Below are 17,432 nucleotides of genomic sequence, written 5' to 3' on the forward strand. Positions count from 1 at the left end.
TTGAAACCTGACTACTCAGACTACTCATTTAGCAACAAACAGAAAGAACACGTCATTCATGTCCCTACATGCCCACTTAGGGAGACATTACTTATATTCACTGATTTCTCCTTCTCTCAGCTGCTAGAACTTAAGGAATCCGCTTGAATCTGATTGTTATAGTGGACATTTTTTAAAAGATACCATTCTTCTGTGCCTTCTTGGGAAGTTTCACATCCAAGATGTGTGTGTGTGTGTGTGTGTGTGTGTGTGTGTGTGTGTGTGTGTGTGTGTGTGTGTGTGTAAATTTACATCCATAATATAAATGGAATAAATGGTACTTTTAAAAAATATTTTTGTTGCCTCATTTCCCTTCTTCATCTTTTTCGTGTCCAGCCATCTTTGACAGAAAAAAAATGTATGTCATACAGTAATTTACATGTTATCTAATTTTCATTCAATATAAAATAACTATGTATATTAAGGTTTCACATTAAAATATGAACTCGTTTGTATGCAGTAAAGAGACACATAGACAAAACATTTATTCTTGTGCAATTCATTACAGTACAAATAGAAAGTACAATGAACACAGGTTCAAAGGTTATAGGAAAACTTTCCAGTCTATGACATAGCAGCATATTATGGCACTCCTTTGACAGAGCATGAATCATCGTTAGATATGTTTTAGCCTATGTTTAATTCGACCACTAAACTACACAATCACAATCACTGTGGTTCTGAATGGTCAGGTGATTAACAAGGTCTGACTATTTCACATTAGACTATTTGGTCTAGGACACATGATTGTTTAACAAACGCTGACAGCCAATTTTGCAATAAAATTAAGATCTATTTCCAACCATCAACACTTTAATCGTCCTTTAAAGCTGATATAGGCATTTCTAATTCAGTATGGCTGTTTTTCATATTGCACGACATCAGCCTTCAACCTTCTGACCAAGTCTCTGAACAGTCACTCAATCTAAATTTCTGCTGAAAAGAGACCCTCCCGCCATGTTGGTTATACAAGTCCTCTGCTATAAAACCGCACCCTGTTCAGCACAACAGTTGAGTTCAGATCCCAGGTTGCATGACCCCACTTTAGGCCAGCAGGTGGCGTAAGGAACATTCACATATTTTCTGGAGACAAAATGAGTCCACCCGTGGTTCTTTGAACATCCCATAACGACAAAGAAACATATCCACAGTCCATCGCTATTCCATGAGGCAATATGAAAAATCCTGTACAATAATGTCTTACAATCCCTGAGGAGCATTGATGCTCGGCTAGAACAGACAGTGTTGGGATGAGGTCAGGGCACACAGTCCACCCCAGCGATGTACACTAGACTGAAACTGCACTCTTGCAGCTCCTAGTCGGCAGGATGCTCTGGACACGAGCGATTCACCTCAAACCACTCATCTATACACCTGAAACAGGAAGAGCAGGACAACAGGGAAGTTTGTCTCTTGTAATCGAAGGAAGTTGAAAAATGACCTGAATTACATATAGCTCTAATCACAATAAAAATGTCTCTATTTTTTTAGATAAATTATCTAAAGATAACATCTTGATCTAATTACCTTTTAGACAATTTTTATGGTCCTCTGATTGGATAAATGATTTAACATCAATGTGTACATATGAAACTGCTTGTTCATACACCTGATTAAGGTCTTTTAAACCAAAATGTTTGACATTTAGAGAAATGCGCTTATTCGCTTTCTTTCTGAGAATTACATGAGAGGATTGATACCACTCTCATATCAGTCTGTTAAATATAAGGCTACCCCGAGCAGCAGGTTAGCTTAGCATAAAGTTTGGAAACAGCTAGCCTCGCTCTCTCCAAAGGTAACAAAATCTGACTACAAGCACCTCTAAAGCTCACCAATTACGGTAACTTGTTATGTCTTGTTTTGTTGATTTTGTTACAGTTGGACAGAGCTACCTGTTTCACCCTTGTTCTCAGTCTTTATGCTAAGCTAAACATACCGGATGTTGGTGGTAGCTTCATATTTAGCATAAAGACATGAGAGTGGTGTCAATCTTCTCATCTGACACTGAGCAAGAAAGGGAATAACCATATTTCCCAAAATGTCAAACTATTCCCTTAAATAAATAAACTAGCAGTAAACAAGACAGTATGCAAGAGTTTTTTTACTTTTATTCAAGTTGTTCTGGCCCTGGAGACACATGTCACACATTATGCAGAGGTATTTTTTCAGTTATCGTAATAATTGTCAAACACTTTGTTTCACTGCTTCTCCATCCACCTGTGTCCTCATTACATCAATCATCATCATTTATTTACATGTTTGTAATTTCTACAAAAGGATTGGAGATGTTTTGCATTTACATCTTTTTATCTCTCTTTTTATCTTCTGCATGTGCAAGTGGGAGACAAACAGGTCAATTTGTTTATTTGCTCTCTTGAGAAAGAATGATACCACTCTCATGTTTGTATGCTAAATAAGAAGCTACCAGCAGACAGTTAGCTTAGTTTAGCATAAAAACTGGAAACGGGGGCAAACAACTACCCTGGTTCTGACCAAAGGTAATAAAATCCACCTGCATGCGTCAAACTATTTCCAACTACAATCTGCTTATTTATGTGTGTGTTAGTTACCCTTTATGGTAGATACAGAGGCAGGGCAGCCTGGCAATGGTGTCTCCCTGCTCCAGCTCTTCTAAACAGATGGCACATTCCCCAGAGTCTCTGGACAGGATGTCCTCTGAGAAAGACAATACGGACAGAGACAAACTGAGAAAAGAGCTGCCTTGCACACCAAACCATGCATCAGATGTTCACTTCAGTCACTGAACCCTGCATAACCATCTGTTTAACCTTTGGTACCAGAATACCAGAACTCATCTGTGCCCAGATGAGAACTGCTATTCCTCTGTGCAAAGTGGGTAAATACGCAGTCTCAAGTGGGAATAGGTTGTTTTTCATAACGTAGTTTAGTTTATTTATTTAGTTTTATTATCCCTTTCTTTGTACAATAGTTTGATGTTATATTTTGATAACGGGGAGAAAGTTGAGTCTCTGATCAGATGAACCTGAGATCAGATAATGATGAAGTTCCCTTTTGTGTCACATGTTTACCTTCATATCCACATCCAATACCTGAGGCGAAGGAGTAACTTGGACTGTTTGTAGCTTTTCATGCGCACATTCTAAAATGAATCGTGAAGAAGAGGTAAGATAGACTCATTCAAATATACTTGGAAAATATCTGCATGGGTTAGGTGAAGGACAAAGCAATGATTGTATAGGTTTTATCTGTACGCCTGTGATAAGCTAAGACACACTGTACAGTCTATGAGCTGCATATGTACATGCTGTGTGTCAGCTGAAAACTGTGTGTGCATGTCTCCACACATGCATCAACATGTAAAGATAAGGAGCAATCTACTCTTGTTTGTATATATGCAACACCGTCAAGCCTGGCGTGTCTCTACCTGCAGGAAGTGTGTGTAGTAACAACTGTATGTCGACAGACAATATGTGTTTGCCTTTCCTGTGTGTGCACTACACAGGTGCTCACACACAGTTAGTCTGCACTCATATGGGTGGCTGTGTAAATGTGCAGCAGCATCACATAGCTGCATCTGCTCTGATTTTTGCATGCTGCACTGTGTAACGTCTGGTACAGGTGCATTTATGTGGACAAAACTTTATTAGTCAATTATTTAACTGAAGACTAACGCAAGGAGGAAGGGAAGACAGAAGCAGTGGTGGAATGTAAATAAGTACAATTTTGAGGTACTTGTACTTGATTATTTCCATTCTATGCTACCTTATACTCCATTACATTTATTTGACAGCCATAGTTCAGCAGATTAAGATTTTACATAAAAAAACTTGATGATGATCCCAGAAAATATGATGCCTTTTTATTGATTAAACTACCCAACAGTAAATAAAGTAGTAAAAATAGGTCAATGTCAACCACCGACACCATTCAAATGCGGCTTACAAAGTAATACATTAGAGGTAATAATCAAGTATAATAATGTAATAAAATGTTTAATTGGTTCCCAACGTGGGGGTCGGGACTCTCCAAGGGGTCCTAAAATAAATATGAGGGGTCACAAGATGTTTACATAGATAAAAAAAGAAAATAAACCAAATTTCTGTTACACAAAATTATGTTTATTTTTTCTTTTTCTGGTTTCCTGTGAAATACTTGATGCTTTTATCTTTTCAGGGGTCTGAAACTATTTCAAATGAATCTATCTGTTAAGGAAAATGATTCTTGGGACTCTTTGGCCTGCTTGAAGCTCAAGTCCACACTAAGCATAACCTGTGATGAGGGGTTGCACATAGGCATGGATTAGTTTTAAGGGGTCACAAGACAAAAATGTTGGGAAGCACTGTAATATTTAATAATACAACTTTAACAAGAGCCATTCTTCTGCATAAGGAGAACTTTTACGCATTAATTATACTTGTGATGGAATATTTTCACATTGTGGTACTGCAATTTTTATTTTAGTAAAGAATCTGAATACTGGACATTTGTAGTCTGGTCTCAGCCTTCAGATGCACCAGCAGTGTCATTGTTCAGTTTGTTCTTTTGCATGTCTATTTTGAACAAAAATGAACAAGTAAAACTGAGGAATAACAGATGTACATAGTAGCTGTGGCCAAAAACAAATATCAGATCCTAGAAACTTAAAGAATCTCCCATGCCCTCTTGCACACCCTGATTTCTTACTGTTGTAGGTGAGGCGTGTTTTGCTGAAACACATGAGCAGGTGCTTCTCTATTTCATCCGATGCCATAAACTTGGAGCAAACAGGACAGTGGAAGCCTAGGAGGAAACCACAAAGACAAGAACATGAGGACCCAGATGTGCCAACGTCTCCCTCATAACTTTTTATTGATATGTACACAAGAGAGCGTGGGGCAGTTTGCACTTGCTAGCTATCTGTCGACTGTAAACAATCTGCCACAATCCGCTTACCCAATCATACAATCTTTAGGTGTCATTGCTCATTACAAACTAACTGCAACACATCCTTAAGCTGAGATGCCTTAATATTTATTGCACTGCATGTATGAATTAAATAATTTTATTAATTCATAATTTAACCCACATGCACATGGCCTTCAGACCCTGTGCATCTTCTTAGCTGCACAAAGATTAATAGGCCAGGTGCTGCTTGACCTAAGATAAGCTAACCTCCTGTTTAACATTATAACACCTCAGTCAAGAAAAGGGCTACAAATGCATCATACATGCAGGCAGTAATAACCTCTGTGTCTGGTGTGAACCTCATGTTTGCGTCATGTGTTTCTTAGGGGGGTGAGGAAATAGGATAAGCCTGTGGACACAATGTCAGGCCTTCAGGGTCACATGGATCTGATGAGCAAAGGTTATTGATGAGGATATTAATGATTAGACTTCCTCATCAGGGAAGTTAGCTATACTGGTAATTAGAAGGAGGGGAGACCAAAATTCAGCCATATTTTTATTGACCTCGTTATGAAATATGAGGAAATTGGAGCGTGTGTGATTTACAAGAACTCCAACAGCAACAGGGATTCAGGAAACACTATAAAATGTTCAATCTCTTGGATAGGAGCTTTTATTTTCCAGTGACATGGATGTCAGAGCATCGTAACGGTCCTGTTACTTTAGTTTGAGTCCTGTTTTGCTGTGTTCTGGTCTGGAGACAACCCATCAGTTGCGAAGCAGCTAGACTTGCAGATTCAGGAAGTTTGTGTGCATGTGTGTGTCAGGCAATGTGTAACCAGCAGGAAACTCTTATCTGCTGACCTACATAATGCACTCTTCCCTCTCAGCCAAAGTGAAAAACAAGCCAGTTTTGCAAGACAGAGGAGAGGCAATAGAAGACAGACGGCAGTTCAGTACAGTAGAGCCACCTGTGGCTACAATAAAAGAGCAGAAGTGCTAAACAAAGGACTCAGTCATTGCACTGCTATTACCATATGCCAGGTATCACATGTCAAATGGAAAAACACTAAGTAGGCCTAACTGTAATGTACAGTATATAACTTAGTATATCTTCTAGGAGTATCATAAACACATGGTATCCTACATGAACTAACATGTTGACTCTAAACTCAGTGTGCCATAAACATAGTATAAAGACCAGAATTATTACAGTCATGCCACATAAGATGAGGGAAAAAATGGCCTTTGAGTAAGATAATGACAATATACAGTGTACTAAAAACATCCAACACACTATAAATATTGCATAAGATAGATAAAAATGGCATAATGCACCATTATGTCTCTACTCACCACTGACATAACGTTAGACACAGACATAGATAAAAGTGTAAGTATCATAAAGGTACTGAGCAATAACATACTACTCGTATGACTGCCTTCTTTCCAGATGTTTTATGGAGTGACTGATATGCATTTGTAGTAGGCCTAAACCATGCGTTACAATCTTACCTCCCAGCAGGTGAGGAGACAGGTGGGCCGGTAGAGACCCTATAAGCAACCTGTGGCCCTCAGGAGGCAGCTGGCCCACGTCGTCACCATCCGTGCCATCGAGGCTCGGGTTGAGTACGTGCGACCCTGACCTGCCGGCGGACGGTATACTGAGCCCGGAGCTGGTTGGCCCTCCACCCGTGTAACGGATCCGGGGGCCATCTGGTCCATTGGTGTACCTAAACCCCGCAATCCGTTCCCCTCCGCTGGGGTTTCCAGATGGGAGATCGGAGCTGGAATAAGCCCGAGTTCTGCCATCAAATACTGGGCTGCTCTGTTTGGCCCCCATTCTGTCTCAGGCTTACCTCCTCAGGTTTTGCGTGTGCTTTAAAGTTTTTAGCCACGACACATGGTTACAGTGAGTTCTGAAGAACTGACACCAGCAAAGGAAATCAAGCCTAACACATGAAGAACAACAAAGGCGAGGTGATCCAACATGTTAAAGTTTCATGGTGCGCCCTGCGCGTAAAGTGCGCACTCACTGAGGCATAACTTAATTTCCAAATGGTCGTTATTTTCTTTGCAGAGCCCTTCCCTTTTTTCAACAATGGAAAATAAAAAAGATAAAATCTCTTCAGTTAAAAGCCTTCACTTCCCCCACTTCAGACGAGGACATTATCGCAAGTGTTGACCCACTGCCCATCTGGTTCAAGTTTGTTTTTGTGCACAACTGTGGCCGTCTGGAAAGAAAAATAAAAGCACGGATTGTCCTCCTCCCCACTGTGAGGCAGCTCCGTCAAACTGCCCAACGTTCACCAGGATAAGATCAATTCGCCTTCAAAGTAAAAGCGATGAACACACCACTTATGGAAAAAGATGTGATGACAAACTGTGGAAGGTACCATAATATAGAATTAAATTCTGTGTATTAAATATTAGTATATTATGCTGTGGCTTGCACTAGGGAAGCCTTTCTCTTTGTTTGCCATCGTATGCTACCTGCTGTCATCCCATGATCTTCTGCAGCCACTGCAGTGGTGGCAAGTGATTAAGTGATTGTACTCAAGTACTGTATTTAAGTTACACACATACATCGTTCAATATCATTTGTTTTACCGCTATTGCTACTAGGTTAGATTATTATAATAATTAAATGGAAAAGCAGCAAATCCTCACATTTGAGAAGCTGGAACCATGAAATGTTTTTCCATGAAAAATGACTTGAACATGTATCAAAATAGCTGCCAAATAATTTTCGACTAATCGTTTCAGCTGTACTTGTATTGTTGGGTAGTTTAATTTATAACAAAGCATCACATTTTATAAGCTCTTCAAATGTTTTGTATGCAAAAATATGACTTTGTAAAGTAGCTAGTAACTAAAGCTGTCACATAATTGTAATTAAGTAAAACGTACAATATTCCCCTCTGAAAGGTAGTGAAGTAGAAGTACCTCAAATTTGTAAAAGTAAATGTACTTAGTAACATTCCATCACTGCCAACAATATAAACATAAATACTTTTACTTATTGCTACTTTTACTTAAGTACATGATCTTAATACTTGTAACACCACAGAGCCACAGATATACAGCACTGCCCTTAATATTTATGATTTTTGGTTTCTATATTTCAGTTGATTATTTGTTTGAAATAGCTGCAATTTGATGTTAAGCACTCTGAGCTGCATTTAATGCATGAAAAGTTTATTGTCACATTATTCCCTAGGAATTAAATTATTCTGCTGTTTCACTCTGTCACCTGCATCAACGGTTTACTGTGCTTGGATGTTGTCTTACTATTCTCACAAAAAGTGAAACATTTAGTCAACAGAAACCTTTTTGTGCTTTTATTTTGAAGGCCACATCTTAGCTTCCTGTCTGTAGTCCTCTCTCCAGCCTGATGCAGAGTGGGCGCGTCAGGTGCCGCGTGACGTCAATCCCAGTAACACCAGCGGGCTGTTGGCAGCAGCACCGGGTCACCAGTCCACTCAGCAGTGATATGAAAAGCCCTCCATGTTAGGCGCTTTTATGTTCCATTAACTTCAGGCCATTAAGACAAAAAGAAATACGCCTGTGGAACACAGGTTTATTGAACAATTTCACACACATCGGAGGACAAACAGAAGATACACATTCAAATAGGCAATAAAAAGACAAACATTTACAAGCCAAAGTAAACAAGCTAAAGATGAACCTCTGAAACAGTCTTGCATGTGGATCGAGTGGTTGAAGGCGGCGGGGGCCTGAAGCATTGCAGTGCGCTGGATGTGGCATACAACAACACACTGTGAGATTAGAGATAACAGGGTAGGCAGAGGGTGGCTGTCAACAAATATTTTCTCTTCCCTGTGATATCACTCAGGGATTTGGGTGTGCACTTGTTAAATTTATGGTTAAGAGAAACCTTGAAAGAAGCTGATAAACTCAAAACAACACACGCAAAAGAGGTTTTGGCTAGCTTTGGGAAGGTATCTCATCAGGTTGTGCTGAGAAAGGAGGGCAAACTGTGAACCACCAGGAACAACCAGGAAGGAAGACTACAGGGCAGAAGAATAAGGGTGTCAAGAGACAATGAGACACCCAAACCAAATGGGCCTTTGTTGTGATGGTCATATGATATTAGCCTAACCTTGATTAAAAACATCCTCATAAAGTGGCTTTAAACTCGTTTGAGGTGTACTGCCTTGGAAACATTAAGAGACACACCTCAAGAGATGATCCATGCTACTGTGAAGCTGCACACTTTGATTTCCACACGAGGAGCCAATGTGTAAAATGCTTTTGACTGAAACCTATACGACTACTTTAACTGTTTAAAACAGGATAGTTTGAGAGCTATCCCACCTGAATCTACGTCACAACTATACATCCTCACGCCTCACTTCCCTCCATCTTTCCATCCATGAAGTGGAAAATTATACCGCTCTTCCCTCCTTCCTCCCCTCTCTTTATCTGCGTCACTCCGGTTGCCTCACGCAACCACAAACTGTCAGTTTTCACCCATTCATCTTTCATCTAGCTCTCGTGTATCCTCTGTGTCAACAGACAGGCAGAGAAAGTAGGTTAGCCGTCACATTCATCTCCAAATCAACAGGGGAAATGTGTGTATTGTGGTCACATCTGACTGTACTTCTGCATAACAAAGCCAGCTGAGGCCGATGTAATATTGCTGTGCTGGGGAACTTTAACTAACTGACTAACCAGATGGTGAATGATTATGATACTTGCATTGTACGGCTACAGCTCACGTAGCCCCAATGTGTGTGTGTGTGTGTTTGAGTGTGTTTGGTTGGTTAGGGGGTCAGAGTGCACTCTTTGGGAAGCAAAGCAACTGAGACATTCAAGAACATGGTGGTGCATTTTTAGCAAATTGACTGTAAGTATGTGTGTGTGTGTGTGTGTGTGTGTGTGTGTGTGTGTGTGTGTGTGTGTGTGTGTGTGTGTGTGTGTGTGTTTGGATAAGAGTGTGTTGTTAAGTGTTTGGGCGGATGAGTTGAGGCCCAGAGCTTCAGAGCAGCTCTGCCCCAGCTGCAGGCCTCATCTTGGGGCTCATCACTGCTGGCTGACCCCCATCTGCTGGTGGTCGGGCCCTGGTTCCCCCTCCATGTCAGCGTGGTAATGCTCAAAACTGTCGTCTTCTATGTCTGGAAGACCCAGCAGCTGACAGGGGTAGAAGGAGAAGGTTGTAACATTAAGATGTGTGTAAATAGCACCAACACAATTTATTTCATTTTATGCTACTTTATATTTCTACTGCACTATATTTTGGAGGCAAATATTTGTACTTTTCACTCCACTACATCAAAGTACACATTAATGCATCCATAGTTATAATCCAATAATAGGCTATAATATATATGAATTTGATATGGGCCATTCTGCATAATGAGATACTTTTGGTACATTGAGTATGTTTTCATGCTAGTACTAGTTTTGAACACAGGACTTTTACTTGCACCAGACTATTTCTATACTCATATTTCTGAGTACTTCTCCCGCCACTGTGGACAATACACTAAGGAGTAGCAATCCTTTAAAATACCCTTAATTAATCCTTTAGTTACCCCTGAAAACACGCCAAAGACCTTAAAGGAATAATCCGACATTTTGGGAAACACACTTATTTGCTTTCTTGCTGAGAGTTAGCTGAGAAGATTGATGGTTTCCTTTTGTTTCCAGTCTTTATGCTCAGCTAAGCTAACAGCCAAATTTGAGGTTAATTATTGGATAAATTAATGGATTATAATACATTAAGGGGTTTGGATGGGCTACATCATGATTTAAGGGGTAGAAGTTAATTAAAAAATAAAGGCCTTTTCAAATTGTAAATTAAGTAATGGCTTATGTGTCATTTGGTTAATTCTTAAGGGGTTTTCCCCTTAAAAAGCTCTTAAACCACGCTGATGATCCATTAAAACACATTATATAAATTACATATAACAATCCATTAATTTCTTCATTAATTAGCCCCTTAAAATTGCATTAACAAGACCTTAATTACATTATTATTGATGACTAAATTAATGGAATTTTTGGGTAAGAAAATAAATAATAAAAAAATACTCTTACATCTCAAATAGACAAGAATATTCTAAAAATTCATAAAAGGCAGTCATGTTTTATATTCTACTCCTGTTTTGTATAATTGGCCGATAAGGAAGACCACATTAAAATGTCAGAATTCTGGGTGGAATCTGATATGTTTTGTCCGCACCAGAGAGAACAGAACATATCAGGATTGTAATAAACCCAGACACAGCAAGCAGAGGTCACTGTGCTGTGGTTGATGCAGTGTGTCAAAAAGTAAACTGTGACTCAGAAGAGCGTCACTCTTTTGTTTTCTTACAGGCCTGAAGGACGTGAAGACCTTCTCCAGGACCTCCAACAGAGTCTTCTTCCCGCAGGAGGAGATGTAGTCCTGTGCCAGTTGTAGGAAGGGAAGGCAGTCTTCACTCTCGCTCCACACATGCTACAGACACAGATAAACAAAGATTAGAAGATATTCATGCAAGTAGGAGTCATTTCAAACCAGTCATAAAGAAAACATTGCATAAACTATGAATAGTGTAAAACAGAGACAGAGATGTGTTCAGACACCAAGAGGATTCAACTTGTGCATGAAAGTATACCTTAAAGCTTCACTTTCTAGAGGGTAAAATTTATTCCTCCATGTAATTATATTAATGAACTGGGTTAAACACTCTGTACCAGGTGATGTAATACTGTCACACTTCCTCCACCAGTGTAGCCTCATGTGGGCTGTATAGTGACGAGTAAATAAGTAAAGCTGGGTCAGGGGCAATGCAGCACAGAAAAACAAGAACAAAGCAATTAAACCAGATAAAGAGACATTTCTTCAAGGACACGCAACAGATAAAGGAGTGAAAATAACACAAACAGTGATACAATATGTGGCACAGTAACATATGAGTTACGGTTTTTCATTAGCCTCAAGAAAAGTGGTGCATCATACTGAGTTGTAGCTAGGAATGCATCATTACTTCATTATTACCTTACCAATGCATAAAATGTTTGGGTCCCCTTAAGAAACGTAAAGCACCATCTCACCACTGTAGTGTGAGTAGGAATGCACCAGTAGTTCATAAATGTTATTCAGGAACTCTTTGTTCAGGACTTTGTGTGCCTTATTGTAAAGAGTTACCAAAACAATAACACAGCTGCTGCTACCTTTGTCACACTCATTAGATGAACACTGTGCCATACAACACACAGCCATTTTGCTCCATTTCTGTCACAGATAACTCTCTTACCACAAAGCATGTCTAGTCTGAGGGCTGTGATTAATGTAAAACCTGGGTTTAAACTCTGTTGGTCCGGTGAGTACCTAAGTTATAAATGTTAGCGTGCTTATGGCCAATAAAACAATATTAAGTAACGGTAAGATATTATTCCTTGATATCAGACGATAAGAGTTCTAGTCAGATTAATATCAACTTCCTCATTAGTACAAGTTGTCGGCTCCCTCAAAGCTCTGAATTGTTAGATAAACACTGCTTGGAGTAGGCCATTGGAGCAGTTCCACTTCACTTACTGTTAGTGTTGTTTAATTGGAGTCGAAAGGCCGTACTGTTAGGTTATGTATTAGGTAATGCTATTAGGGGCTTCTGACCAAGTGTGCAGAATGAACTGGAGTAAACAACCAGCAGGTGTAAAACAAAAGCAGATGATCTTAATGTGTGGTCTAGGCTTTGTCAGTTGCATTAAAAGTTTGGGTTACCCAACATTATATATAGTATGATATTTGATTTTTTTATTTTAGGAAATCCTTTGGGATTACTGGGATTTCAGTTTACATGATGAAATATTTTCAGGTGAAAATTAATGATATTTTAAGGGATTTAGATTCCTAACATTAGTTTGGTATTTATGCCTCAAATTTGGGGTTAATTAATGGGTAAATGAATGGATTGTAAAATGTTAATGTATTTTTAATTGATTATATGCACAGTTTAAGGAGTTTTTAGGGGTTAAACCCCTTAAAAAAGACCACAAAACCATGAAAACCATCCCTTAATAAAAAACCACACCTTAAAAGGGTCTTATTTTTTCATTTAAGGTGAAAATTCAGGTGTTCCCTTAAAGTTGATTGTCATGAAAACCATCCCTGTATTTTCACCTTAATTGAAAAACTAAGACCCTCTTCAAAATGTCTTAATATATTATAATCTATGAATTCATCCATTAATTATCCCCTTAAAAATCCCATTAAAAGCACCTTTCATCATTATTAGAGGGTGAATTAATGGAATTTTAATAGGATTTGGTTTCATATTGTATGGTGGCGACACACCTTTGTGTGAGAGTCAGGTGAGAGTCATGTGAATCAAACCGGGGAAACATTTTTTTCAGTGTTGTAGGCAAGGCAATACTGAGCCCTCCAGCATCAACTGCTCAGGGGTGGTTGTTCCAGTTTGACACTGATGGATGGACTCTCACATGAGGGTGTGTCTCTGCCGCACAGACAAAACACAAAGATCTCACAAAGCAAATCCAATCGCTCTTGTTTTTCAGCTGCTAAACACTGTATCACATGAACTGGATGACTGAAAGGGTACAAAGAAGTACCCTGAGGGAAATTACAGAGCTGGAAACGGCGATGTGCACTGTTATTTTGGTGAAACTAAACTCACAGCACCCTCTAGTGAAAGCACAGGGCAATGATACACAGTTTTGAGGGAAAAACAAGATAAACTGAGGGAATGACTGTGTGTGTGTGTGTGTGTGTGAGAGAGAGAGAGAGAGAGAGAGAGAGAGAGAGAGAGAGAGAGAGAGAGAGCATGTGAGACACCCTGCTGATAGCACTATTGATTGAGTAACTAGATCTCAAGAGTCCTGCAGAGAGACAGAGACAGAGAGTTATTCTAGCTGCTTTTGAGAGTGCATAGCAGACAGAGAACTGTGACTGTGTGTATGTGTGTGTGCGCCCATGAGTGTTAGGGCTGCAGCAGTTGACATGCATCAGATTCAAAAGCAGGAGAAAAACTGAGGTTTTGTCAGGGAGACAAAGTGAAACAAAAGGAAGGAAGATGGAAGTTGGTGCAGAGAGACAACTAACTACATGATGTATTTATGTACCTGCATCTTGTGTGCATGACTGTAATTAAACCCTCTGCTATGTCTGTTCACTGTAATGATATTCTCAATAAGATGGTTTGATCATGCAGGAGCTGGATTTACATTTATCTAGTTTCCATCAGCAACCATGGAAAGCCCCTGCTTAAGCAGCTCTGCTGTCTGTGGGACAGACCAGGCCAGCCCTGCAAACACAGGCACGGGCGCTGTGACATAATGTGTTATTGACTGAACAGACGCCCTGGCTCCTGGGTCATCTCCATCTGGTCCCCGCCATGTATAGCCCCTGTCACTGAGCAGGAGGAGGGAGCAGGGCGGGTCTGGCTTCAGGAGCTTTAGGGCTCGAAACACCACCACTGCACCACACTGGTACAGGATAAGATAGTGAGTTGTGTCAGGACAGTCTGTAGATGGTCAGAGTAGTGCTACCATTGAAGACACTGAGCTCATATCCTCCATATTGTTACTGGAGTTTGGGGGATTTTAACAACTTAAGGAGTTTATGTTCAACAACTACAGACAAATTACACTTGGTGTTATTTTAAGGCTGACTCTTGCTTGCTTTGGGCCTTTAAATGTGGAAAAAGTAAAATGAAGAAATTTGGTATTTCTCCACCATTCCAGTGTGGAGAATCTCCTCGAAACATCATTCAGACCATCATGTACGGAGATGAAACTAATAGAATATATAACTCAAATATAACTTAAATGAATACATATTAAATATTTAAATTTGCAGACTTCATTTGTGTCTAGGCAAACATTTTTTATGAGAGAGAGGTTTAGCCGGGATAATCTAGACTCAGGCCTGGATCAGAGCAGAAATCTGGTAATAATTCCTTCAAAATAAGGACGTGGAATGCGTCCCTTGTTAATTATTTACTGTATGTCTGCAGCACATCAACCTCTTGAATCAAATAAGTCAGTGGATTAACTATGGAGAGAGTGATCTGCACACTAGTCTGGTGTAAACTCTGAGTTTAAGCTTTTTGGCAGCAAGCATTTGCCTTCATTGCTATAAATAAAAAATAATGTAATGAAAATGACATATCGGGAGAAAATCAGTTAATTTGCTACTTATGTTTCCACGGATACAGCTGTTTCTTCATTTGAACTTAATATTTTTTTGTTCCAAATGCAACATGATGGTCTGCAGGGCTTTTATTTTGAAAGTCACAGGCCTCGTGTGTTTTTTTAACCTGGCTAGCTTGATGGTGTTGTGGTCCAGAGGGTTATCGCAGCTGATTATGATGAAGGAAAAAAACACCATCGACAGAGGGGTGGGAGGGTGTGGGGTGTGTACCCGAACTGAAATGACATCATCCCCTCCATTCTTCGCCCAAAGCCTCCCTCCCCTCCTCTCCTATGTCCACCAGCTGGAAAACCGGGACCAACCGGGACAACCCCACCTCCAACCCACCCTGGACACACCTACAAGAACACGCACACACTCACACACAGAGCTTAAGGCCCTGCATAGGCTCACTTACGAAATTGTCGGTGCCGCTGGGACACAGCACGTAGAAGGAGACGCCGGGCTCTGCGTAAAAGTCCAGCCGCCTCTCGTCGTCCTCCTCGGCGAAGATGAGGTCGAATGGGTTACTGGAGCCGGAGCACCACTTCTCCGCCGCCTCCACCAGATGCTTAAACTCCATCCTCTGTTATCCGGTCTGCGGTGTACCTGGCTCCGGAGCTTGATCTCGATCTCTTTGGCCGTCACGGCGATGATGCTCAAGACACAAAAAACAGCTGATCGTACAGCAGCATCAGCAGCCTCCACTACCGCATCTCATCTAGTGCACCGTCTGCATGGCCCGGGAATGGAGATAACACTGTTGGTGCATAGAGCCTACCGGGTCTGGTGCTCATCCGTTCTCAAAGCTCCATTCCTCTCTTCCTCCCCACGTTATGAAATCAGCCCGTCGGTCGCATACATGCATACGCAGGAGGACGCTGGAAAAAACGCGATGACGAACAGTGAAGCCGGGCAGCCGTCCATATCTGAGGCGCAGTATAGGCCTACTCCCAGGGCAAAACTACTGTATCATTTGAACCTGCTGACATCATGCAGGAGGCGAATGAAAAGAATCCTTATGGAAATTAGACATTAAGCGATATAGAAGCTGCTATAGGAGTTTCATAGGAATATTATATAGGCCTATAGTATACAGTAGGCTACTTATATATATGGAGAAAAGACTAATGTCATCATGAATTAATAAATAAGCCCTAAAGACCAATACTGCCATGAAATATGTTTATATACGACTGAGTCATTGAAGGATCGGTTCACCCAAACATACAAACATATCTTATCTTATCCTCATAGGGTAGTGTTGGCTTTACTTGCTAAAGATGAGTAGACCTAACCTCTAAACTCCAGTCGGTTGGTAATATTTAGAATAATATTTACCAAAAAAAAAAATATTATCACAAGGTACACTTACTGTAAAGAGCTGAACCAACTCTATCCACTGATAAAGATGTGGCTGAAAGTTCTAACTAAGTGGACCGTAGGCAGATTTTTTTCTTTTTGTCAAAGTACTATTTCCAAGGCCAATAATGAACTCTCAAACTCAGATAATAAAATCTAATAATAATATTACTACTAATAATAATTTAATCTTAATTCTTAAACATTCATATAATCACCACTTCACATAGGGGCTCTGAAAAACTCCTTTACTGCCGATGCCATATTGGGAACCACTGGTCTACATAAACACTCCACCAGTGCTTACAGGAATCCAGCCTGCTGCCATTATCATGCCTCCAGTCTGACCCTCCCCTCCCTGCTCCCAGGAGTCCTCACCACCAGAGGGCGATTGAAGCCAACTCACAAGCTCATGCTGGATCTGCGTCAAGCTGACAACAAGTAGCTTCAATAAGACCGGAAAATTCGTGCGTTTTTCAGAATCAAAGTGTGATTTGGGGAAAAGTGGGTATTAAAGCTAAATGAAGTACATTAAAGTAGTAGTAGTAGTAATAGTAGTACCAGACAACAACTAGTTGTTACTGGCCATAGGCTTATTTTCAACTATGATTAATTGAGAAAGTATCAAATATGCATATTGTATTGTATTGTATTGTATAAATCAAGATTACAGTATGTAAGCATATTTGTTATTGCAATGGTCAAATAAATGGGGGGCTAGCCCTTCAACTATGTATTGAAACAATACATTGAAATACAGTTTGTGTATGTTTTGTGTTGTTTCAGGCTAAATCTTTACAGCCCAAATTTACAGTAGGCAGCACAGCCAACATCACCAGTTCGATTCCTGAATTTACGTGATACAGCAACAGTAGCTAGGGAAAGTGAAAGAACAGCACTCTCCCCACCCTCATTACCACCACCGGGTGCCTTGACCCCCAACCGCTCCAGTGGAGTTGCACAGTGGCCAACAGATCAGACTGTGTTGTGCTTGGCAGCTGCCAGT

General features: G+C 40.3%; 2 protein-coding genes across 2 annotated transcripts; both read right to left on the reverse strand.

The window, feature by feature from the left end:
- Window positions 1-494: 494 nt before the first annotated feature.
- On the reverse strand, window positions 495-7,201 carry LOC122863812 (E3 ubiquitin-protein ligase ZNRF2-like). The gene is made up of 4 exons (XM_044170578.1): window positions 6,421-7,201; window positions 4,705-4,800; window positions 2,610-2,715; window positions 495-1,413 (listed from the first exon to the last, which is right to left on the reverse strand). The coding sequence occupies exons 1-4, from the start codon at window positions 6,746-6,748 to the stop codon at window positions 1,356-1,358; spliced, it is 588 nt and encodes a 195-aa protein (XP_044026513.1). The 5' UTR covers window positions 6,749-7,201; the 3' UTR covers window positions 495-1,355.
- Window positions 7,202-8,465: 1,264 nt separating this feature from the next.
- On the reverse strand, window positions 8,466-16,208 carry mturn (maturin, neural progenitor differentiation regulator homolog (Xenopus)). Its single transcript, XM_044170581.1, has 3 exons — window positions 15,483-16,208; window positions 11,246-11,368; window positions 8,466-10,059 (listed from the first exon to the last, which is right to left on the reverse strand). The coding sequence occupies exons 1-3, from the start codon at window positions 15,645-15,647 to the stop codon at window positions 9,952-9,954; spliced, it is 396 nt and encodes a 131-aa protein (XP_044026516.1). The 5' UTR covers window positions 15,648-16,208; the 3' UTR covers window positions 8,466-9,951.
- Window positions 16,209-17,432: the final 1,224 nt, after the last annotated feature.

The sequence above is a fragment of the Siniperca chuatsi genome, linkage group LG17, assembly GCF_020085105.1.
Source record: "Siniperca chuatsi isolate FFG_IHB_CAS linkage group LG17, ASM2008510v1, whole genome shotgun sequence".
NCBI lineage: Eukaryota > Metazoa > Chordata > Actinopteri > Centrarchiformes > Sinipercidae > Siniperca > Siniperca chuatsi.